General features: G+C 41.9%; 1 protein-coding gene across 1 annotated transcript in view; it reads right to left on the reverse strand.

The window, feature by feature from the left end:
- PI15 (peptidase inhibitor 15) overlaps positions 1-21,541 on the reverse strand; it is a 28,633-nt gene extending 7,092 nt beyond the window's left edge. The window contains exons 1-5 of the mRNA XM_016153686.2: positions 21,367-21,541; positions 20,465-20,774; positions 2,889-3,007; positions 1,848-1,980; positions 1,611-1,726 (exon numbers count right to left, since the gene is read on the reverse strand). Coding sequence (XP_016009172.1) covers positions 1,611-1,726; positions 1,848-1,980; positions 2,889-3,007; positions 20,465-20,737 — 641 coding nt within the window. The 5' untranslated portion in view covers positions 20,738-20,774; positions 21,367-21,541. The remainder of the gene's footprint in view (positions 1-1,610; positions 1,727-1,847; positions 1,981-2,888; positions 3,008-20,464; positions 20,775-21,366) is intronic.
- Positions 21,542-25,806: the final 4,265 nt, after the last annotated feature.

The raw sequence follows: 25,806 nt of genomic DNA on the forward strand, positions 1-25,806 counted from the left end.
TTATATGTAAAAATTAGGATGTATTATAAACCTTTACATTAATCACAGATTTTTATTGAATAGAATATAATTATATTCAATAATAAATCAGTCAGTTAATACATTATTCTCTCTTTTTTTGGTCTTATTCCATGTAATTAAATTTTCTCTCTCTCTCTTTCTCTCTCTCTCTCTGTCTCGTTTTCTCTCTCTCTCTCCTACCCCCCCCCTTTTCCTTTTTTGCCCTCCTGAAAAACAAGCTTGATTTGAGATAACTTCATACTAGCATTGGAAGAATCATATCCAAATATAACTCAGGATTTCAAAACTTTCCTCATTGCCTAGGTTTCAAAATAATGACTTTTCATTACAACAAATATAGCATATTAGTACAATATCTTAATCACTTGGACCCATAAAACAATCAAACCTTTCATCAATAGTATTAGAAAATTCTAATCATTGGCCAAAACCAGAAAAGTTAAATGAATGAAATAAAAATTTCTTTCACCCCGTGGGTACTATTTGGCCCATTTATGTCAGGAAGAAGGGTAAAAGCTTAATAGGAAATATAAGGTGTGAAAACGAAAATATCAAACAAATGCACAATTTAATGCTTTTCATAATGCAGACACGTTCTACTTTACAAATTTTGCTGTTGTAATAATTGTAAAGAGGGGGCCATTGGAGAAATAGCTATTTTTCTAACTTTGTAAAAACACTGGCATACTACCATAAAATGAGTAATGCCGTTGTTTGTGAAACATTTTCTCATTGCCTCCCCATACTGGCAATGCTGGAGAAAATCTTTGTTTGGGACTTACTTTGGAAGACACCAAGAGTGTCATAAATCTTTTGCACATTTTGGTATTTACTCCAAATAGGAACAGACTCATGAACAAATACTGCGACCTTTTATCATCTGAAAGAGTTATTGTTACCAAGAAGGCATTTTATCAAATGTTAGTACATGCTTATATATCCTCATATTGTAGAAAAATGTTCATAAATATGGCCACTTTTTATAATCTTTAATCAATTTTCATAATACTTTTTATGTATGCCAGAATATGAAAGTAATAATTTTTAACACTGAAATTTAAATCATGACGAAGCCTTAATTTAAAAAGAAACCATAGCATGTAAATTTGCTCTTCCGATAATGAATGTCTCCTTAAACATCTATGGAATTAATCTATAATTTTAAATTTTACTCTTAAAACGAAAAAGGAAGAAAAGCTTGTTTTGCTTTCCTAGTGAAAAACGTAAGCCAGCAGTCGTTCCAGTGCTGAGAGATGAGGGTATCGTGGTGTTGATAAATTCCCTGGAAGAGTCTTTTCTGAAGCCTTTTTATATAGCTATCAGAAGCCTGGAACTAAAGTGTCGATTGCGCATACTTTACAATTGCCACGACAGGAGAAGCATGGCGGGGAGAGTTCAGCGACTCTCCATACTCAATCTGCTTTGCCTGCTGTTACCCTAGAATCCCTTACCTTGTGAAAAGAAGCCTTTCAGCTCCTCATTTTTTCAGGCATATGGGAATGATGAAAGATTTCAAGCTTAGAGGCCACTGCAGTTAAGTCTTACTCATATGAAAATACCCACCAGACAGAGCGCCACCGGCTACTTACTTTGGGGCATAGTTGCACACCAGGTAAACTGCCCGTCGCCACACGGCTCCCCACACATTCATGTTTTGGCAAGTGTGAATTGCACATCCTATTCGATTGGAGGTGGCCCAAACCATCTGTGAAAATGCACCCATATATCATTAGCAAAGGCAGAGCTAAGAGAATGTGTGTTTGCCGAAATAGTTAAGAGCATTTTTAAAAAATATGAATCAGTATTAACAAGGCAATTGCAATAACCTGCGTATAATGCGTGCACATGGGGCCGAAGCACCTCATAGGACACCGAGGATTGCAGTCCTGGGGGTATGGGAAGGCATAGTCCTTCACTTCGTCATACCATGGCTTGACCAATTGGAGAATAGAGCGATATCTAGATATGAAGAAAAACAATGAGAGAAACAATGAGTACGGCAGTGGTAGGGTCGAGTGAGCTCATGTGAGACCGTAAGTTTATTGTTCTTTTTGCAGATTACTCATGATGAGTCAAGTGCATATCCACCCCTCACCATTACCATCACCTCCTAGTACAATCCTCTATTCTTCCAAGTAGGGCCACCATAAAAATGCCCAGGACTGGGACAGGTGGTCTTGTCTTTGTTTAAGTATGGGTCTGGTTGTTTCAGAAACAGAAAGGCAAATATTTCAAGATTTATCATTTTTATCTTATTTCATTTATGTCAAAAATTTCTTCCATTAGAATCTTATACACAATTAAGAATTAGCTATATAAAAGGAGTATGATACTATAACCCAGTGTTTTTGTTCCCTCTTAAACTTAGATCGCTTTGATTTTAACAATAGCATACCTGACCTTCCTCTCCTACATGGAAGAGAATGGGTCTTTGGGATGTTGGATAACGACTGGGAACAGCTTTCTACAGTTGTGCATACTTGCACATATATAATTTGTACAACACACACATATCGATATATGCGACCATGAGAAAGTTGCACACATGTCAAGGGATCTTCTCGAGGTGGAAGGATCAGAATAAAGGATAGAGCATATATCTGATCCTTTTAGAGATGCTGTGTCTTAAGTGGAGGTTATGGACTAAGGGAGAGTGTTCTGAGGGCGAAAGGGAAAACTGGTCTTGCTGGGCCCTTTGAACCAATTACACAATCCTCGAGGACATCTAAAACAGTCATAGGCCAAGCACCCACGCCTGACACATAGTAAGCACTCAATAAACTGCTGCCGATATTACTGGAAATCTATGTCACCCTCTTGGCAATGAAGTTGCATGGACAAATGGAATCAGTGAACCTGCCTCCTACCTTCCAGTTCGTACAGATAGATTTTGGCCCAAAAATCTCAGTAAGTAAGAAGGTCCATGGTCCCAAATGCAGGTAGCTGCCCAAGCCTCTGCAGATTTTGCAAGATTTTCATCCCAAACCTGTGAAGGGGAAAAAGCTTTCAGTTTTATCAAGTTTGCTGATAAGACACAGAAAATAAGAAAAGAAATGGTGCTACTAATTCCTAACTTTTTTTTTCAATTCTGGTTCCTGAGACTATTTTAACTAAAAGAAAGCAAATTAAAACCATTGATAGTTCAGTTCTGTAATGCAATATAATCGTGATTGTACCGGGGCAGGGGGTGGGGGGACTATTGTTTTTACATTGCATCTAGATCCAAAGTCTAGACATCAGCTTTTTGTAACGGATGGGTTAGCAAAAATACCATGTCTAGGTGTAGCCTGAGGACACCTCAGACCACTGAAACTGGAATCCACCAAAGTCAATTGATTTCCCTAGAGACCACTTTCTAGGAAATTACAAGGTACAAAACACAAAGTAGAAAATGTTTATAATTCTTGAACGTAAATATAGAAAACATGCTTTCAAAATTTCCCCCTTGTGAAAATATAATTTACTGAAGGACTTAATCTGTTGTAAAAAAAAAAAAAATGATTTTTATTGAGTCTTATATATCATGATATTATTTTCTGTTATTTGAATATTTATATATTGTTCTGAAAATTTTGTTTGAATTGTGATAGTGGGCACTGGTATATTTTAGAAGGTAAGACCTTATTTGAAGGAGGAAAGGATGGTTTTATTACTCAAACTCTGTATGGGAAGGCTTATACACGTCCTTCTACTAATCTTTGTCTTTCTGCTTTTCATAGTTTCCCTTATTTTAGCAGTCTCTCGGTGACTTTCTCCTCCGCCCAGTTGTGTGGAGGTACACCGCAGACACCTCCATTAGGGTCAGTGGCCACGAGTTCGCTGTGCCTTACAAGCTTCCAAGCGAACCCTGGGGACCGCGTGGCTGGAACACTGAAAAGGCACAGCTTTCCTCGGGGATCGTGGGGCACATAGACTTACTTAGTAATCAGTGTATTTAAATGAAAGGAAATCAATTTAGTGACTTTGAAATAAAATAAGAAAAAAAAATAATCGATGAGTCCTTCCGGAGACACGTTTGCTCTAGGAGGCCATGGCAGCCACCCTCAAAAGAAATTCATTAGTTACTCAAAAGTTATTTTAAATTAGAAAAACAAAATCTTGTTACATGGATTTATCCAGAATTGCATTAAAATATACTCATTCCCAAAGTTTATATAAAATTAGAATTATTTAGGAAGGATCTGGAGCAATTCTGCGGTGGCCACTTCTCCTTTGTCCACATCCTAGAGTAACAGAGATTACTCAAGGGGCCGGTTCAGTCATTCAGAATATAATCTCCCCATTTTGTGGATTAAACTTAATGTGGAAAAATTTTACATAAAACCATTTTAATAAATAGTCGATGTTAAGTGCAGTATCAAAAATGGATAATACTCATCCTGTAATTTATGACTAGTGTCCATTTCTTTATATATTTTTCCCTCTGAATTAATATCATACTCTTTTACAATTACAAAAAGATTTTGTACTACTTTTTAAATAAATACATAGTTTAGTAAAATAATTATTGGGTATAAATTTTATGAGTTATTACTTCAAACTTCTTTGTTTTGTTTGTAAAAATCTGGATAAAGTAAATCAGCCATTCAAAACAAATTTATAATGAAAATCATAGACTCTTAGGGCTGAAATTAACTTTTAAATGCTTTTTGTTTGGCTAATAGTAAATTTATCTATTAGTTATTCTTCTGATATTTTTGAAGGAAATACAGATTTATGACACATGGGTTACAGTTCCTCAAAATACAAAACAGCAAGATTAATTCACAAAGAAATTCTAGATGGAACATCAATAAATTATGTCCCCTGAAGAGTTCTTAAATAATACAGTCACTGGAGGAAAAAAATATATCTAAGTGTCATTTACTTATTGAAATACAGTGTGCACTCAGATCAAAACTGCTAAAAATGCTTTATTAGAGTCTTGGTCTAAAATATCAGCACAGTATGACACAAATAACATTGACCTAAAAATTTTTAAATGGATTCTCACTCTAATTCTACTGCTAAGATCATCTGTGACCGAGGGCATGTCAGTTATTGTATCTCCCAGTTAACACATCTGAAAATTAAGATGGGATGATGTCCTCTCATTTAATTACCCGAGTAGCCCAGCATTAGAGCCAGGAAGATCTATGTTATATTGGGCTACGAATTGCCCAGTTCTAACTCCACAGAGAGTAAACTTGATCCTTTTCAAAGTTATCGGAAATATGTGAGTTAAGAATTTAAGAATTTAGCATATGTAATCTTTTTGTTATATTCATTCACGTATTTAAAAACTAAGTATTGTACATGTCAACAAGATGAACCAAAAAGTTCATGCCTGAAAAATATCTAACATAAACACACTCCGTTAACTGTGATGAGGGATCCTGACAGGAAGACAATGTATTTAGCAGTACCAACGCCTACATTTTTTCAGGGGTTTCTATGTACACGTGTCGCAATTAAAGCTTTGGAGAGGACAGCCATGGGAGGGAGGAATGATCACTTTCTTTCTCTCTCTGTGGTGTTTGTCTTTAGGGAACCGATGGGAGGCATTTCTGTCTCAAGGCTCCTGAAGAAAGATGCTAAAGAGCCTGATGGGCAATGGCCGGAGCCCACACAGAGAGCGTGGGCCATTTGCCTCTCTCTGGAAGACATCCACTGTCCCTTCAATGCCCACTGTAGGGTAAGTCAGAGGTTCTGTCCTCTTTTTTGCATCTTTGTCGCCAATCAAGTCTCATACTGATTCTGTGGAGAAGGGAAGCTCTGACTGAGGGATTACATCAGTCACATCCATCAGTAAACCTGAGATCTGCATTTGCTGCTTCTGTCTTTCTCCATTGATGCCAGCTCCCCAGAGAAGATGGGTACATTATTTATCCCTTTAGCCTCCAGGAATAGTTAAATTGATTAATATGATGAGAGGTCTTTGAGGTTTGACAATGGCAAGCAATGATAACTTTATTTAATTTAATAACAGTAGGAAATTTCAACAATAATTGGAGGCTATAGGGGGTCACCCAATATGACCTCTTATTTTCCATCCAGAAGCTCTAAATTGCAATGAAATTTGCCAGTGTAGCCATGTGAAAGGATTTGAACAACTTATAAAAGGTCAGAGAATGGAGACGTAAATTGCTATTAAGCATTTAACTTAATATATATGTTTCTGGATACTTGATGGGCATCTGCCAACTTTTTCTGAGTATCTGTGACATTTATTTGAAATGATTTCAATATTATAGTCTACAGAGACAGCAACAGAAAAGGGAAGGCACACATGTGCCTCTACTTAACATTCTATGAAGTGCCTAGGAAATATGCAAAATTTTTGGTCGGAAAAACTAAACACCTTATACTTACTTAACTTTTATTCAACCAGCTTCAACATTCTGTATTCCCTCTAAACAGATAAGGTACTTTCACAGATAATTTAGTTTTAAACACTTCAAATCCGATCCTGCCTCCTAAAATTGAGGTAAAACTTAAGAATATTATGTATGGATACTCAAAAATATTTACAGGACACTTTAAATGTTAGATATTTTGATTAAATTAGATAAATCACAAAACAAGGACGGCGTACAGCAGCGTCTGTACATCCACGTGCTTAGAGGTTTGCCCTGTCACCCTACATGGTTTGCTTCCATTCTTTGCTGTTAAGAGTCATGGTAGTTGGTCAGCTCATAAAGTGATTGATTTAGCATTGGACTAAAATGTTCACAAGCTATTGTGCTTATCGAGTCAGTGCCATGTCTGTGGCAGCCACATAGTTGGACTAAGGCACGGGAGAGAGATCTAGAATTCAAAATGATGCTATTTAAATATCTGAAAGACATGTGGCTCCAAGAGATAGGAGGGTTATGAAAAGAGTGCAGATCCTCATCGAGTTCAGAGGTCTTCGGAGCTTGAGCCAAAGAAATACAGGACTGAGTCAAAGAATGTTGCAGAATGGGAGAAGGCTGTTGACTTTCACAAGCAGACAGACGAGTTAGAGAATGACACGCTCCAGCCAGGGATGAGGTGGTTTTATCGGTCGTTTCCTAAGTTCTGGTATCCACAACACAGTGGCAGCCAGGTTCAGGGAGCACACTGACGTCCGAAGCCCCCCCTCAAGCCCAGTCGTATCTCTGGACGAGAACCGCAGTCAAATTGGAAGGCATCCTAAAAATTTCTTGGGAATGTATCCCCAACATTGCAATGACATACTGGTTTTTTTCATTTTAAATGTGGGCAACATCTGTCAATTCTAAACAGAAGAATTAAATGTAGAAGTGTTCACAAGAACCACATTAAGGTATTACAAAGGATAGAGATTTGTGGCTGAGGAACCTGTGCGTATTTGATACTATTAAGATTGGTAATGGTTAAGAGAATGTTGCCCATTAAAGCAACAGGTCAGCCTTGTCATTTCCGCATAAATGTATCAATGAGTAATGATTCATACTTGCAATTTTAAGTCGAATTTTACAAGAAACCTTGTTAAATTTTTTTAGTGTTGCAAAATCTACAACTTAAGGGTCACTGCATTTCTTAAACTTTTAAGACATTTAAATATATGAAAATTATTATTTTCGATGAATCAATTGAAATACTCTAAAAAAACAAATATATTAAACCTAAATGTAGCTTGTGAAATTTAATAATTAAATTTACTAGTAAACGTTAAACAACTGTAATTGTCAAAACTTGCTAGATTTACAACTAGGACAAAAGATTTGTAATTCAGAGCTAAATTAAGAAAGAATAAGGAATATTACTTTTACAAACAAAAGTGACCTTTTGAAAAATCTGTTATGCACATGGAATCCTTAAACTGTGACAATGAAAACATCACACCGGGTTTCGGGAGACATGTCTCTAAGCTGCTGTTGGCACAGGTGCTCTGACAGCGGTGCCACCGGAGACGGCGCGGCACGTGCTAGATGTTCGTTTTCTTGGACACGTATTTGGTCATTTCCGGTATGTTCAGTTAAAAAGCAGTCAATTTCAATAAGTTTTGAAGTTTCAAAACATAATTTAGCTAGAAACGTTTGATCTTTTACTGGGTTAGTCAGATTGGAAAAGAAGTGCTGACTTGCAGAAGTGAGGAAGAACTGTTAAAAAGAAATTAAGTGACGACGAAACTTTTTCCCCCAAGGGCAGCAAAGTTTCTAAAACATGTAAAAACCACTTTCAGTTACGGGCATGATTGTGGATCTGTTTTGAAATGGGTGAATTTATTCCCATTACGTAGAAATGCCCGTGAAATGCTGAGAAGCTCAGAGCTGAATAGACAAGACCTGGTGTTAACCAGACGGGGCGGGGGGGCGGGCAGGAGTGAGCGCCGGCAGGCTGGGGAGGGGTGGGGTCAGGTGTGGGGGGCGCAGAGGCAGAGCGACGTCATCACATGGGGAAGTCCCACCATTGATCAGATTAATTGAATGCTGTTAAACTGTTTATACTTTATAAGACAAGAGAGAATTAAAGGGACTTGATAAAAAAAAGAATCCCTCAGGCCACAAAAGTAACTATAAAATATGGGATCACATTATGTCATAAAGTATCAAAGTGGGGTCCTCAGCATCTCTAAAACATTTAAAAGAGGATGATGAAGAATTCCCTCAGGTACATGTAGGCGAGAAAGGTAAATTTCTGTAAAGAGATGGTGTGAAGCATACTTCATTTTAGAGAGGACCATCGCCAACAGAATACATTTCTTTAAAACAAACAGAAAAAGCCCTTCCTTGATCCCTGTTCATCTTCTAATCATTGTACTGTTCTTCTCTTTCCTGTAACAGTGAAATTCCTTGAGAATTGTCTTAACTGAGCATTTACGATCTCTCTTCTTCCATTCTTTTCTGAGCCCTTCCCCAGGCCGGGTCCCCACCCCATCTCCACTCCACCCCACGGCTCTCAGACATGGCCCTTTCCTGGTCGCCAGTGTCCTCGGTCTGTCAGCAGCTTTCGGCATGCTTGGCTTCTTGGTCCTCCTGGACACACCCCCAGCTCTTGGCCACGTGGCCTCACACTTGCCTTGTGTTCCTCTGGCTGCTGGTTCTCTACATGTTTGCTGAGTCCTCCTCACCTCTGCAACCTCTCCGAGCCAGAGGGTTCCCAGGGCTCAGGCCACGCCCACTTCTCTCTCTCCCTCTTTTTGTTCTTTTCTGTTTTATCTACATTCACTGCCTACGTAATCTCATCCCGTCTCATGGATTGATATTCATTAAATGCTGGTGGTATTATTACTCCAAGTTATATCTCTAAAGCTCTTCGTTGAATTCCAGACCAAGTCATCCACCTGCCTAATTTAAATGTCTTCTTAACTTGTTGAAATTGAGCTCCAGTTATCTCCAGCCTTCCCCCGCCGCCCACCCCCAGCCAGCTGGTCCTGGAGTCTTCCTCCTATCAGCGAATGGCATTGCCCATCTTCTAGGTCAGGGGTCACCAGATCTGTCCCACTGCCTGTCTGTGTATCATCTATGGTTGTTTCCATGCTACCAAGTCAGAGTTAAGTAGTTGCAACATAAAACATAAAGCGTGCGCAGCTGGACATACTCGCTACCTGACCCTTTACAAAAAAAGTTCACAGGTTGCTGCGGTAATTGCTCAAAATCTAGCAGGCCGAATCTAGGCTGAAAATGTTTGCTGTTTATTTTTTCATAATCTTATCTGCCTCGTCAGCAAATCTTGTTGCTCCTGCCTTCAAAATGTTGTATACCCAGAAGGTAGCTGTGGATCATCACCACTACTGCCACCACCTTGGTCAAAGCCAACGTCCTGTTATCTGGATTATTGAAAGAGATGTCTAACTGAGGTCATGCCTCATGTGTGTAAAACCTTGATATATAAATTAATGGAGTCATGTATGAAAAGAAAAAAATTTGGAATTTAAGATAAGAGTGTTTAAATAAGATTGGTGATCAGGAAATAAAGGAAAATTTTCAGTGCTTTAAATATATGCATGACTAAATCTACACTGTGAAATTGTATGTCAGTCAAGTACTTTGAGAGCACTCAACCTCTAGATAAAAGTAATCAAACTCAAGTAACTGTGTAGGGGGTCGGACTAAAGTAGCCCTGGGTGTAGGATGACAAAGTGCAACTGCCACTCGACCTCTGGCCAGTTACATGGGAGGAAAGAGACACTCACGCGAGCAGACACGCCCACCCGAGAGGCTCCTTTCTGCGCAACTGATGGCAAGGAGGAAGCGGACCCAGAGTCTCTAGACCTTACCACTTTTCAGAATAATCTAGAAATCCTGATGTTTATGTATGTTAACTTCTACATGTTGAGAAATAGTTTTTTAAATGTAAAATTCTGTAGAGTTTAATACTACACAGAGCAAACTAAACATACCCGCTAATTAGAGGGGTTGACGGGCCCACAGTTCACGAACTCTGATCCAAGGTATCATTATCAGCATCACACTTACACGGATATGTCGTGTACTGTCCATGGATAGTGGCACGATAGAGTGACCCTGGAAACTATGTTTGCCCCAAACCTCCCTACAACAAACTTACCACATGGGGAGTACTGTTTTTTCTTCGACAATGCAAAATTCAAGAAATGTAACTTTCCGGATTCACCGGTAGGATCCTAGGTAATTCATTCATCTAGGCAGCCAGTAAATGGATATTTATTGGGAGTCACTGGATACTGTCACCTCATCAGTCAGCAAGAGTGAGAAGGACTCTGCCTTACAGTCTAGGAAAGAGACAGGCAAGAAAAACACTACCGAACAAGCAGAAAGTTGAAAATCAGAACACGTTATATAAAGTCATTGTCACGTATATAAAATACATGGTGCATTATGTAAAGATGCTCTGAAAGCACTGTGCTGCTGAAAGTTCGCTTCTTTTGGAGTGTGCTTAGCCACCCGAGTACGTTCCAAGCGAGCGTCGATCCACGTTGCAGACCCACTGTTCTCAGTCCTTCTGAGAACAGGTCCAGTGAGGGGGCCTGTTGCCCGCAGCTACGCAGATACAGATGTAGAGGTAACAGATGGTGTTCGTGCTGCTCATTTAGAAATCATAGGAATTCTACATGGCTTTACTGACCAATACAAGAAGTAACATGCGGAAGAGCTATATACGTAACTTTCTGAAAATCTAAAATCTTGAAAAAAATACATGAAAAATTTCTAAAGAAGTCAGTCTCTTTCCATCGTAAAAACATCAAACCTGTCTTTAAAATGCACATTCGACCTGCACGTGACTTAGTTCATGACGTGACCCAGCAGGAGGCCATGCCCGGCAAACCTGCCAGCCCCACAGCAGAACCCGCCCGCAGGAGCAGGGCGCGTGGAGAAGGCGCCGCCACCGCCCCGCGCTGCCCAGGCCGCAGCAGCTGCAGGCGCCTGGCTGTCAGAACCCCACACACGTGTTGGAACCCAGCCAGTACGACGACCAGCTGAGAGCCGTTGACCAGGGATGCGCTGCAGCCCGTCCCCAAGACGGTCTACTTGGCATGGCTCGTGTGTGTGTAGCAGAAGGGCTGAGGGAGTCCCCTGATTCTCCATGTCCTTAATGACACAACTCACCTCTTCCAGGACTTTCAGAAAGCAGATATCTTCCTGATGGGCTCTGCTGGCAAAACTCTTGGACGTTAGGCGTGGCCACACAGGTATTTAGCACAAAGGAGCTGGAGGCTAAGGAAGAGCTGGGTGGGGGTCAAGGGTCCGAGACATAGTTGCTTAACAGCTTTCAGAGACTGGAAGCGTTGGTATAACGCAGTTTTCCTGTATGGCCTCCAAGAACATTCAGGGAGCGAGATAGGCTCCCATGTGAAGAAGTCACTTTCTCGTACTCAGTGATGTCCGCCGATAAGCCGCGTGTAGGGAAATTTCCTCAAGCCGGCTTTGGACAAATGCGTGAAGGAAGTGCGTATGGCCCGGTCTCTCCAAGTGTGGGCTTTGCCGTCGATAGAACTGCGTTCTCATCATCCCGATGTGTTCGCTCTGTGGCTCGTGCTCTCCAAGCGTCTGGTTTCCAGTCTCTAAATGAGGAAAATTGTCCCCCTCTCTTGACTGTCGTGAAGGTTTGGTTTCGGCCACTGCCGAAAAGCGTTCAGCCCAGCTCCCCCGGCTCGAAGGTGTGCTCAATGGAAGATATTAGTTTGGGGATTCGAGCGCTGAAAAGTGGTGGTGTCAGGGAAGGAGAAAGGTCCCTAAAATGTGCCCTTTTGATCATGTTATCTGGTAGCCAGGGGTTTAAGAGACATCAAGCTTTAATTTCAGCTGAGCTGCCATCAGATAAAGTGAAAACAGATAAATCCTAAAGCAAGGAAATAATCAGAAACGGAATTGCGTATAGATAACAAAAAGCTTGCTCCAGGGAAAATACCATCAGGCAGTGGAAGATAAAAACTAGAGAATATTTTAGAAGTTTTAAAACTTGCTAATTTCCCAACTTAAATCCCTCTTTGAGATACGTTTTATCTTTACAGACCCTTTATCATTGTATTCTAGCAATAGGCCTTCTCACCAGTGAAATATAACACCCATCAGCTATCACTTAATACTGGTTTTATGAGCCAGGAAGATATTTTCATGCATGGTTATTTTTTTTTTTCCCACAAAGTCAGTGTTACAATAATCTAAAAACGGATGCTTGATTGTTAAACTCTCCTGGGATACACACGCAAGCCCAGTATTTTGCCATTGCCCACTTGGTCAGAAGAATCCAAATGCCTTTCCGCCTACCTGCTGCCTGCTGCAAACATGATCTCCCTGGAATGCAGAGGGACAGACTTGCGAGAATGTTCACATTTAGTGAAATTATGAAATTGAATTTGATGCACTTCTTAGGAGAAAAAAACATGTGTCCTTAAGTAACATTTCTGAACTGTTTCAGTTTAGAGTATGTGCTGTGAAATTTTAAAAGTCATGAAAAGTTTAGTCTGAAAACATAACTTATTGGGCATGCTTTCATAACTGTCAAAAAAATGCCTGGTACCTGATTTGAGACGCCGTGGGTAACATGGACTGGAAACATTTGCATCCCACCTCTCCAAACCTCACTCCAGGATGCATTTTGTGCCAAACGTTTTTCCTTGGCCAATTAAAGCCATTAGCCTTTCTTCCCTTTGCCCCTCCCCTTCCCCTTCTTCGGAAATTCTCATAGACAATTCAACATCTCGAGTTCGGAACTGTTCCGTGGCCACTGACTGGCTAGTAAATGGTTTTCAGATAAACTAAACTCAGGACGCCAGGCCAGCCAGGCTAGTCAACCTCTGTTTTTCTGCAGTTCTTTGATTAGTTTCCAGAAAGCCCTTGTTCAGAACGTGTCAGTAGGACTCCGTGGGCCTGGTGCTGTTTAGGCCCCTGAAACAGACATGGATTTGTGTTGATTTAAGTCTTAGCACTTATTTAAAAGAAAAACAAACACAAACTTTCTGAGATGACCAAGCAGATTCTCAGACATAAAGTCACCCATCCACGCCACCCCCGTGACGCTGTGCTACCCCTGTTATGCGAAGCGGTCCATTCTGATTACCAAAGCAGATTCCCGCCCGAAATGCTTCGTAGTAGAAGAATGTCCCCTCTCACACACTGGCTACCCTTTTCAGCCTCGGTAGATGTGGACCCTGGGTCATAACCCGCAGCCACGAAAAGCTGCCTGAAACCTGCTCTTTGTTTGGCGTCCCCCGCCTCAGAGGCCCGCTGTCCCAGTCAGAACGAAGGCTTCCTCCTCCACCGCTTCGGCACCCGAAGCCTCGTTTTGCTTCGCTGTGTGGATCGCTTGCTGCGGTCGACTTCATCTCAGGCTTCCTTTCTCACATCCCTCTGGCCTTGACCTTCATTGGGACTTCTTCAGTCACCTCTCACCGGATGGCCAGAGTAAATAACTGCCCTGGCCTGTGGTCCCTGCCTCCACTCCGCCCGCCTCCAGTCTCCTCCTCACCCCGTGACCAGAACCACCTTTCCTCAATGCGAATTCATGATACACCTTTCCTGCCTCAGACCTTCAGTCACCGCCTTCGATCTCAGAGTAAGATACAGCAGATTTCTTCATGCCTTCCCCAGCCTCCGCACGCATCGCTTTTGCCGTGAAACACCCCAGCAAGCCACACTCATCTCTCTTCAGGACACCGTGCATCTTCTCAGGGTTACTGGCTGCCTCTTTCCTTAGCTCCCTTCTCTGTGACTTGTGTTTAGTTTTCACATTTAATATTTGAAATCATTTCTTTCTGGAAGCCTTCCCTGCCTGTGTACCCGAAGTCCGAGTCTGGGCTGGGCTCACCCCATGTGCTGTCAGAGCCCCTGGGCTCATTCACTGTGGCACTCGGCTCACCGCTTTGCCACTTGCTTGTCCGCCGACAGTCCCTGTCAGTGAGGAGTGCTTCCTCCCTGCCCGCTCGCTCCCCTCGGCCCAGGGCCAGGCACGTGAGCAGACGCTGCGGAGTGACTGATATCGACGGCCTTTTGCCCACAGCCACACGCACTTTACGTGGGTGCCCAGAAGAAGTCAGAAGACATCATTCAGTTGTTCCACAAATACGAACTGAGTGTTCTCTGTGGAACAGACATGATGCTATGTCCTACCAACACTTGGCAGGAACACAATGAAATTCTTGTTCTGTGCTATTGTGTCAGGTCAGATATCACTGGCCGTCCAAAAGGCAGTGTTGAGTATTAGGAAATATGGCCACCATGCCTGTGGCCTCCGTGGGTTCCACAGCTCTTGTGTCCACCACCCCGCAGTGCCGTTCGGAGTCTGATCATGTTTCGCATTATTTCCTTAGAGCCTGTGCTCAAAACGGTCACAAACAAAATGTTCTTAACCTCCAGCTGGCTCCACACACGGAGAACTGAGCAGTTGTCTACAATTCTGAGTGATACTAAGCACTGTGCACCTTGAAAGAAAATTCCTACGGAACGTCCCTGGTCTCCATCTGCAGCCAAGACGCTTAAAAGGCTCGACAGCTGGCCCGGGAGTGCCGCGTCCGAGCGTGCTGGGGAGAGGCCTTCCTGCCGCCATCTGCCAGTCCTGACTGCCAGTCAGGACACGTTCCAGGGCACACGAAAGTGTCCATTGAAAAGGTTTAGGGTAGGCACCTCCAATTTCTCATGTTCTAACAAGAAAATTGAGTTCTCCTCCCCATGTGAGGAAAAGGTGCCGTCTGGGACAGCACAGGGTGTCATTGTTTGCAATATAGTCACGGTGGGCATCGGAAGTGTTCAGTCGGCTATAGAATAAAGGGAAAATGTGGTTTCCATGTAGACACGCCCTCCCACGTGAAGCCCAGGTAAACAAAATCAGCATTTTTCCTCATCCCCAAGTCCTAAGTTCCAGAAGGCAGAGAGTCCGTCCGTCCATCCAGGTCCTGCGTACTGCTGTGCTGCCGCCGGCCCTGACTCAGTAACAAGGACTTTTCCCTTCTCCAGAAGCGCGCAGGAAGCCATATCCCTTAGCCCAGCCAGTAGCATTTACAGCACCAAACAGACGAGATGCGCCACGTTATCGGCATCGCCCTCTTCGTCTTCACCCGGCCGCTCACCTGCCTTTCCACACGTCACCACCGCGAGGCCCGCGTCTGGTGCCGCGCACCAGGTCGTGCGTGGAGCCGCCCGTCTCCTCCCGCCTCTGCCTGAAGCAGTGGCCCCGCGGACCCGCTGCTTGCCACCTGCCTGTCATGTTCACTGCTGATCTAAACCGCACCAGCCGCCAGGGTCCCTGTTCTGAAAGGCACCTCCGGCCCCGCTCTGAAACCGCCACAGCCTCCCTGATGCTCTTGTGTTAAGCGGTCCTCAGTCTTTCCTCAAACTCCTCGAAAACAAGGCCCACATGCTGTGCTTCCTCCCTCCTGGCAGTCTGTCCGTGCCGGCTTTACCTGCCGTCAAGCCAGCCCTTCCCCTTCCTGAGGGTCCATCTCTAATGTCCTTCCTCCAAGAAGCCTTTCCTGATTTCGCCAACTAGAGATTATCACTTCCTCTTCGACTTCTCCATGGTGTTTATCTGGACCTCTTTTATTACATCGATCTTACACAGCAGTGTATTATAGTGATCTATACGCTTAGTGGGTTTTCCTGTTTGTTTTTGTTTTTCACCATTTTGTTCACAAGACAAAGATTTCTTTGAATCTCATCTCATGAAGGGACTTCAAAAATTTTAAATTAATTTATTAAATTGAGTCGAATTCAGAGAATATCCTACAAATTTTACTCCATGTGTGAGTCTTGCAATTTCATTCTTTTGGGGATAATTCTTATTCTAAGAAACTAGTGTGGTTTGTGGTTTAGAGTCATGGTTTAAACTGCCCCTAGGAAGAATGAGAAACAGCTGGTGGCCAAGGAACTCTGGAAATTTGTCTATAAACTAATTGTAGAACGGAAGCCAAGAGTAAAGAAGTTTGACTTGCATATCTTAAGCTCTATCTATATTATTACTTTTTTGAAATTTATGGAAAAACTCATATGCATGAAATAAAATATTATTATAAATGATTAGGAAACTTCTGTTAAAATGTAAATAATACAGTCTTCCCTTATTATCCATGGGGAATTGGTTCCAGGACACCCATAGATACTAAAATCTGCAGGTGTTCAAGTCCCTTAGGTTAAATGGTATAGTATTCGCATATAACCTACACACATATTTCTAGATTACTTATAATACCTAACGCAATGTGAGTGCTATGTAAATAGTTGTTATACTGTATTGTTTAGAGAATAATGACAAGAAATAAAAAGTCTATACATCAGTAGGTATGGCTACACAGTACACAACAGCGTCACCATAACATTTTCTTGAATAATTTTGATCCGTAGTTGGTTGAATACATCAGTGGAGAACCTGGGATGTGAAGGGCCAACTATAATATTGAAATTAATACTACAATTTCAATACACAACAGTTCATAGGGATTCAATTAAATTCATGAAATAATGGTAGATCACTGTCTACATGCAAGAAATTGCCCAAGAAAATATAATACAAAGGTGGACAAACATATACTTAGCATCCTGAAAGCTTAAAGTTAGGAAGTGTGCAAGAAATATACAAATAACTATAAATGAAGTTCGATTTTGATGAGAGCTAGACATTAAAGGTCACGGTGCTTCAAAAGGAGGAGGAGGCAAATATGGTTGTGATTGTAAGAAATATCAGCAAAGGACACAACATTCTGATTAAAACCTGAAGGGTAGGGTTGTAAATAGTGGAAGACGTTAACGAGGTGACGTCAGAAGGAGAGGAAATGGCATGGGGAAAGGTGCAGAGAGAAAAGCTGGGCATGAAAGCGATTGCTGATCAGGCCGGTGCAATTAGGAAAGGCCCCGAGCTGCATCCGTCCTCCATGAGGCTCCTGGGGTGACATCACTCACGGGCGGGGATAATTTAAACACGTGGCCGGTGGCCAGAGCGAGCCAAGTGTCCTAAGTTTTTGAGGTGCACCGTAGCACTTACTTTCAAATTGCTCACAATCCAAATCAATGTCGAACAAGTTAAAATAAAGTAACAGTGTTCGATTGAGATCTGTACTTTCCACCCGACCTAGAGAATGAAGGCACTTTCACCCCCGCTCTGATCTGCAAGCTGCCTACTATGTTATACTGCCCTCGGAGTTTTTCTGAGTCTTCACGAGGGCCAATGAATTAATTTCAATGGCTCAATTCACTCAAAGAGTTCTATGACTTCATTAAATTGAGCATGTTTTTTTTGAACAAATCGGTTTTCTCCTGGTCAGGGACTTTGCCCTCGCTCTCCTCTATGCCCGGAACGGTGCGTCCATGCCCCTCCGGGGGGGCACTCCCTCACCTCTCTCCAGGACACTCTCACTAAGCAGTTCCCTGACCACCTTATTAAATATCACAGCTTCACCGGCACACGGGCTTTATTTTTCTTCATAAACTTACTACCTTTTAAGGTAGTATGTAATTTATTGATTTATCTTGTTTGTTGTCTGATTTCCCACCCAGATGGCCAAGGATTGACTGTTTTGTTCATGCTTAGAATAGTGCCTAACATATAGTAAATGCTCAATAAATAGTAAATGAATAAATATATGCACAAATGAACTACATGGGGTGTTTACATTGATAATTTGAGACAGTCATATGTTACTTTTTAGAACTTAATTGTTCTAAATACTATTTCTCATTGACTTTACTGAGTTAAGGAGGATTTATAAAACATCAACTATGTAACCAGTGTTGTATCTGTTTCTTACAAAATAAATCATATGTAATAGCTCCTGCGTTTGAAAAGCAGACAAGACAGGGATGACAAATAGACTATGACTACTGTAGGATTTTAGCTGGCATTTTAAAGAAAGAAACAAAGATATCCTGACATCTCCAGGGGTTTCCAACAGTGGAGCATCTGCTAGATCTAGCAGATGAAAAGATGCTCCCAATATTAGCATGGGCTTTGAAATCACGCAGACCTGAAATCGCGCAAGGGTATTGTTCCATATGGATAATGACCCATTCCCCCTTGGCCTAGACATGAACTTCTCTGGGTCTCAGTGATTTCATTCGTAAAATGGAGATCACCATCTTGACCTCACAGGGAAAATGTGAGCTATCAAATGAGATCATCTGTGGAAACAGTTAGCCAAGTCCTTGGCACATAGAAGCAACTAAATAAATGCATGTGGAATGAATTAATTCTTGATCAGTGGGGAAAGATATAACTAGAAAAACGTGGCTTTTTTCAGTCTATTTCTATTGTGTCGTACCTCACCTACGTCTTTACTCATGAGACTTCCTCTTCCCTTGGTACCATTGAAATAGTGAATCGCATTATATGCCAATTGGTTATTATGTAAATTATCATCCCCACTTTACAGATAAAGAAATGGAGTCTTAACATCTTGAGTAACTTCACAAGGCCACAAGTAAGCAGCAGAGTTAAGATTTCAGCCCAGAGGAGCTTGTTTCCAAAGCGGGCTCAGGTGTCTCGATTCTCACCTTAGTCTTAGCAATGCAGTCACCTCCAGGAAGCAGTGCCTGAACCCACACTCTGGGCATAATACCTTTTTGAGCTCACATAGCATCTCACGCACATTTCTCTCATAATTTATGGTAATTTTGAAAACGTGTTTCTTCCTGTCCTTACTACATCTGTACATCACCTTCTAAAAACACCTCTTCGGTGTGCGTAACTATTTCTGCTTTTAGATCTTAAATAGGTTTTCACTGGGCACCTTTCATAAGTTCACAAAAACCCATAAAAGCTAACGTTTATTTAACACCTATTTTGCGGTAGGCTCTGGTCTAATTGCTCTACCACGCAACACATAACGTTCCTCTTAACAGCTCTTTGTGGTGGTCGCTGCCTTTATCCTTATCTCACAGACAACAAAAATGAAACATGAGGCAACGAGTTCACTCCGCTTACATTCTGGGACTAGAATTTGAACCCAGACATTTAGATTCCAGAGCTCACACTCTTAATCACCTGGCTGTGCCCCTCATACACCCTTTTTCTTTTTCTCTTTCTACAAAAATCCTAGAAAAATACATTTTTATAGAGACTAAATTATACTTCTATGGATATATTTGGCAAGCCTTTATTTTTCCTGTGACACTGATAGCTGCATCTAGTCAAACTTAAAAAGCTTCTGTAAATAAAGTAGACGAATTTATAATCTGATAGAAATCCCAAAATTTTAGGTCAGCACATAAGAAAAATTGTTAGTGGTACCAGCACCCGCCCACCCAACTTAGAAATCCATATTGGTGGTCTTCATTGCCTTCCACAGGCTCCAAGCTGTGCTCTTGAAAGTGCTGGAATTTAAACCATAACCTTGCATAAATCCAAAACCAAAACAGAGAAACTTTAAAAAGACATCCATCCTTTCAATACCAATTTAAAAAAAAAAACTTTCTAATGATTTAAACACAGAGAGCCTACTTTTAAGAGAGAGCAAAGAATGTGTTCATCGCTAGTTGGAACAGTGTGCAGATGCATTGGGTTCACTGCTGTCTGAGTGACAAAGCATTAAATCACAAGGAGGACGAAGTCAGCGTGTTCTCCGAGAACACGGATACATTAGCATCAGAAAGAGCTCCGTCCAAGAAAGGGAAGAAACACCTACCCAGAGAATAAATCATGCACAGGAAACCTATAATTTTTAAAAATTACTTTCAAGAAATGTTTTAGCTAATACATATGGCTATTAGACAAAGTACAGAAAAACTTTCACGTGAAATTTGTTTTAAAAGTGGACCTTCCGGATGTAATCAGTCAACATCCCCCACTCTTTATCTACGTTTCTTATATAAGACCTGATTTATCGATGGTTGTGGGACCCACAAAAGATATTTAGACCTCCCCTCCTTTTTAATTCTATGCTGGAACAGTACTTAAGCTCACGAGGCACATAAGAACCTTCTGTAAGTTAAAATGTGTAAAAAGTTCCCCACTCCTGTATCTCATCACGTCTAAACACTCATTAGAGTCTTCCAACATACGATTCAAATAAAGCGTTCTCACTCAGAACTCAAAGAAAACGAATCCCGCTTACCATGTATTCCATATTGGCTGCTGGTGGGAACACTTTGCCCCGAACTTGGTTGTGGTAATCAAGAATCGCGATCATGTCGTTCTGCGAAATGTAGCGCTTCCGCCGCGCCTTGGGGACGTCCGCAGAGTCCAGCTGCGCCGAGAGAGCTGCTTCGATATCAGTGAAATTATTGGCTGGCGAGGATGAGTCAGTGGAGTTGAGTAAGACGACAGCACTGGCTTCGCAGAGAAGGGAGAACAGGACGGCGCTGCTGGCCGCAGAGACTGCTGTCATTTTGAGGGGTGGAGGAGAGGCCACCGAGGTCACTTTGCTTTGAAATCAGAAAGGCAGAGTTAGGGTTGATGGAAAGAAAAAAAAAAAAAAAGTAGGTCCAGAGAGTCTGGGTTTACAAGGCACTGTGTGGGAGCATTGTTTGATTCGATTTTCTCAAAAAAAAAAAAAAAAAAAAATCCAAACAAGTGTTGAAGTCTCAAGCCTAAGTGATGACCTGTAACGGTCTCTTTACGTTTTACTTGGTGTTATGAGGCAGGTTCCTGAGAGGCAGTTTCTATAGCTAGAGAAACATGAATGCATGACCACTAATTCTAAAGTGAATGTGAGCCATCTGCCCCCGATGCCTGAACCACAGAATGCATCTCTGCAGAGTGATTTTCAGAGGGAAATCTTTAGGAATTGAAATTCATCTGGAGAGTGAAGAGGAAAAATGCATCCCAGGTAACAACAGAGAATGTGCTGATAATGTCTCCCAGATATATATGGACACCGATTGATAGAACACATACAAAAAAAAAAAAAAAATCATAATAACCCAACCTCATTTCTAAAAGTAAAAAAAAAAAAAAAATGTGAGCTACTTTAAAATCAATGCATGCAAAATAAACTCTTTGAGCTAAATAGCTTACCTCTGCACAATGCCAAAATGAATATTTTGTTCTTCCAAAAATTTAAAGTTCTTTGCTAGGTTGTAGTATATGAACTCTTGTAAGAGAAGTGTGTCTTATTACAAACTCTCAGAGAGCAAAAGCCTGCAAGGTTTCAGTGCTGCTGGCCACAGGAGCAGCTAACAGCTTTTATATGTCACAGTCGGCAGCGTCCAGGAGGGGCAGGCTTTCTTAGGGTCTCTCCTAGCCAAAATCCAAGGGGAGGGGTTAGGGGTAGAAAAAACAGTGATTGGGTGGCAACCTTTTTTATGTGGGTGGTGAGGAAATTGAGTCACACCCACAGCTTACAAAGTACAAACCATAAAAGACAAACCCCTTTTTCTCTGGGCTTCCACATTTTCTGCGAGTGGTTAATTTTTCCCATTTAATAGTTCCTAGTTCCTGATTCCCATACCAAAAAGAAGAAGGGGCGGGGGTGGGGGGAGACTATGACTTCTTGAAAACACAGACGAATGAGTAACAAGCAGTACACTTTTTTTTTTTAAGACAGTACATGACATGGGAGCTGAAAAGAGCAAGCTGATGCTAAAGCAGAAGAGCAGCTCACACAGTCAGTCCGCATGGCCACAGACGTGGCTCACGAGGGATGCTGGGCAGGCCAGCAGGAGCCGGGCTGCAGCGTGTGATGCTGGGATGGCTATGCTCGAGTGTTTGTGCTTTTTCTCCATGTGGCTTTATGCCTTTAATTTCTACATTTATCCTTCCTCCCTGTCTCTGTCTCTGTCTCTGTCTCTCTCTGTCTCTCTGTCTCTGTCTCTCTCTCTCTCTTTCTCTCTCATTTCATCCTCTCCCTTTTTCCTTTCTCTACGACATGAGGCAGCAAATTACCTGCCTTTAATCTGCCTTGTATATAATGCAAATAGACAAGCCCATGACAAATGACAGCGGCCAAGATAACATCTGTTTCAGGTTAGAAGCGTATAGTTGAAATTTTAAGCAGAGAGCGGCTCAGCTTCTCAGGAAGCATGTTGGAGGGCACCGCACAGAGTCCGTGAAGAATTTAACAGCAGCAGCTGCCAGCAGTCAGAAGGGCCTTCTTAGAAGGATGCCATGGGAGCGAAATCTGTGTCCAGCAACACAAGAGCCAAGAATGTGCATTTTAAGGCAATGCGTAATAAAAGGGGACCCTTAAAAATGCCATATATTCCGATAACAAAACATGGCCCGTTCACAGTCAAGGGCAACAGGGATCCTAGAAAACACACATTATTCAGTTCAGAAACTTACTTAACAATGTACTGACTTGTCCAGTGTCCCGATGTGCTTGTCTCCTGCATGTGTCTGCAGGAGGAGTACTACGAGAACTTACAGTCGTCAGAAAGCGTGGTCACGTGGTTAGAAGCACACCGGGGTAAGAGCCAAGTTTCCTGGGCTGTATTCCCAGTTGGGTCTCCAGCAATATGTGTGGCCTGATGCGTGTTGTTTAACTCTTCACTGGTACATCTAAAAATGAGAGAGGGGAAAGATGTATATCCTATGGTGAGACTGCTTTCGTCAAACCTCCAGAGAGAGCAGAAAAATGTTGGAAGCCAGAGGTGTCATTGAAGTTCAAAGTACAGTGACGAGACACAGTCTGAGAGGTCGATAGCACGTGTTCAGGTTTCACTGTATTTTGATGAGTATCAGTCTCCTAACTAAAGTGAAGTCATTTTCGGAGAGCTCGAGTTGCAATACTGAAAACTATAAATAGGACTTAATTAACACTGTAGAATTGAAGAGGCAAAACCCTACACGTGCCAGAGGCGAGCGGGATCGTGTGAGATGTCAGCGGCTGGAGGACATGCACGTGACCGCCCACAGCTGCAGGTGTTTGACCGCTGGAGCTGTCCAGCGAGGGTCTCACCCTTCAGAAAGGGCTCATGGCGCCTCGAATGAAATTCAAGGATGCCACGTAAGGATTCCTGAATCACATGGGAGGTCAGACGATGCCCTCTGTATGGGCCGCCCAGCACGAAGGCCCCAGAACCTGGTGAGAAATGCGTGCCAGCGCTCATGACCTGTGCTTTTCAGCACGCGTCATGTAGCTGCCTGGCACGTGGGAGACTACAGGACTGTTAATGCCTAAGTAGTGAGCATGAGCCTTCCTTCCTCCGGGGTGGCTGAGTTCTTGCTTAGGCTCTCCTAAATAACAGCCTTTGCCTCCAAGGTCACCTCTTTTTCACGCACACAGAGAGGTATTGTCCATCTCTTAGAGTTTGACTTGAGAAACTCTCATACAAATAAGAAAGTATTCCTTGAGAAACTCGTCTGAACCTTAGTGGCTTTCCTTTGAGAGAAACTGAGGGATGGAGGAGGTCGAAGAGAAGGAATTTCTATCCCCAGTGTGCGGGTAGAGCTGGAGGTTGCTTCATCTTGAGACCCCGAGGCCCGTTGCTGATCTCAGACATCTTCCAACACACGTGGGTTACGTCGCAGACCATGCAGGACGCCTGCAAAGCTGCGGAACCATAAATAAAAGATCCGGCGGGGGAGAGTGATGATTTCAGCTTTCAAGCCAATTCTATTGCCAGAAGAGGTATTTGAAATGCTTTGAAAGTAATTTTAATTTTAAAATACATACAAAATTAAGAGCAGTCCTCCAGGTTGTAATTAAAAGAACTATGAATGAACAACTGACAGTGAGGGTGGTCTTCAGGAGATCTCTTCTTGGAAAGGACCGCTGACATGGTTAGTCACATTGAGGGGAACGCTTGCCAGCAGGGACGGCAGCGGAATGCCCTGACGTCACCGAAAGGAAATGTATACGCACTTGGCAGCAGCTGTTGTCCACCTCGAAACCTGTGAGAAAATGGTTGTGGTTTCAAAATTGGAATCGGATACGTTGTAATTGTCTCAGAGTAGCACACCTGCAAAGGTACTTGGAGGGTGTGTGTGTGCGCGCGCCCGTGTGTAGAGATGCGTGTATCTTCAGTCTAAATTTTTTTCTAATCAAACCGTGTTCTGTAGACCAGTAGCATTGACGTCGCGGGGAACTATTGGCAGTGCAGAACCTCAAGGCCGCATCCAAGACCCACTGAATCAGATTCTGCATCTTGTCAGAATCCTCAGATGATTCATATGGTCAGAGTTTGAGGAACTATCGAAATCACTTTTTTTCCTGAGACTCACAGACAAACCTAATACACACATGCCCATTAAATAAACTATTTGTAAAAGCCCATTTATCTAGTATCGTGGGGAAAGTCAAAGGCGATATAGGTGTATACAAGTATCTTCGAAGAAGGAAACACAAGTCAGCGTCTTCTGTATAAGGAAAAAAAAAAAAAGATGACTGGGAAAAGTATATACATGTGGCATCTCACAAAGAAATGATTTAGTAGAGGTCAGAGCCTTTTGAAGGTTACTGTATAAACCAACTATTTGTTATTTAATACATATTAATTTATCACAAGGTTGTTGAAACAATGGAATGCCATATAAATGAAAATGTTAGGTAAATCGTGACATGCCACATAAACAGAAGCCATAACTTTACTCTGTCATCCTAGGACAGAGTCCTAAATTGTCCTTTGGCCCTCCCTCTTTCTCACTTTGTTTTGTGTATCTGCTAGCTCTGCCAAGCATGTGGATTTTTATTCCTAAAATGTCAGCGATCCGCTCCTTTTCTCTTTTATAATTATTATGACTGCTTGAAGCTAATCCCCTTATCTTTTTCTACGATTACTCTAGTGTCTCTCATCTCATTCATTATCAGAGTTGCCTTTGGTGACCCTCCTAAAAATTGAATTGAATCATTTCACTCATTCACATGGAACTCTCTGCACGCTCTCCATTGTCCTTGGGGTCAAGTTCAATTTCCTTGAACTTGAATCACTTTACCTTTTAAGCCTAATTTGCTGCAGCCATCCATTTCTATTTCTGTCCCCCAGCCACACCTACGTCCCAATTGCACTTAACCACTCTCCTTTTCCATAAGCTTCGGTAAATTGAGAAGCCCAGGTGTGGTGTGCAGTGGGTAGAGTGGCAGCCTTTTTGCCTCTGGTAATGTCATTATTACAAATAATTGTGAGTTATTATAAAAGAGCTTAGCAAACAGTAAAAGAACATTGCATTAGCTGTGCATTAACATCTCTTTAATAAATTATTTTTTTAATTGTAGGTCTCATATAGTATTCTAAAGTCATCAACATTTTCAAATGTCTAAATGATCTTTGCAAACTTTTTTTAACCTTATTTAGCCATTTATAACCACTAATCAATCTAGAGTATATGGAGGGGATAATTTAATAAAAGGTGGAGGCCTTGTGAGAATGGAAAAGAGTTTTGGTGTCAGTATGTATTTCTATTTTGTAGTGTTGTAGAGGATCATGAATTTATTGGATTCAGAAAATGTGCAGGACATTTATACAATATATTTGAGCCCTCTAATGCTATATATGACTATATATGTAGTTATATATA

The sequence above is a fragment of the Rousettus aegyptiacus genome, unplaced genomic scaffold, assembly GCF_014176215.1.
Source record: "Rousettus aegyptiacus isolate mRouAeg1 unplaced genomic scaffold, mRouAeg1.p scaffold_m13_p_15, whole genome shotgun sequence".
NCBI classification, from domain to species: domain Eukaryota; kingdom Metazoa; phylum Chordata; class Mammalia; order Chiroptera; family Pteropodidae; genus Rousettus; species Rousettus aegyptiacus.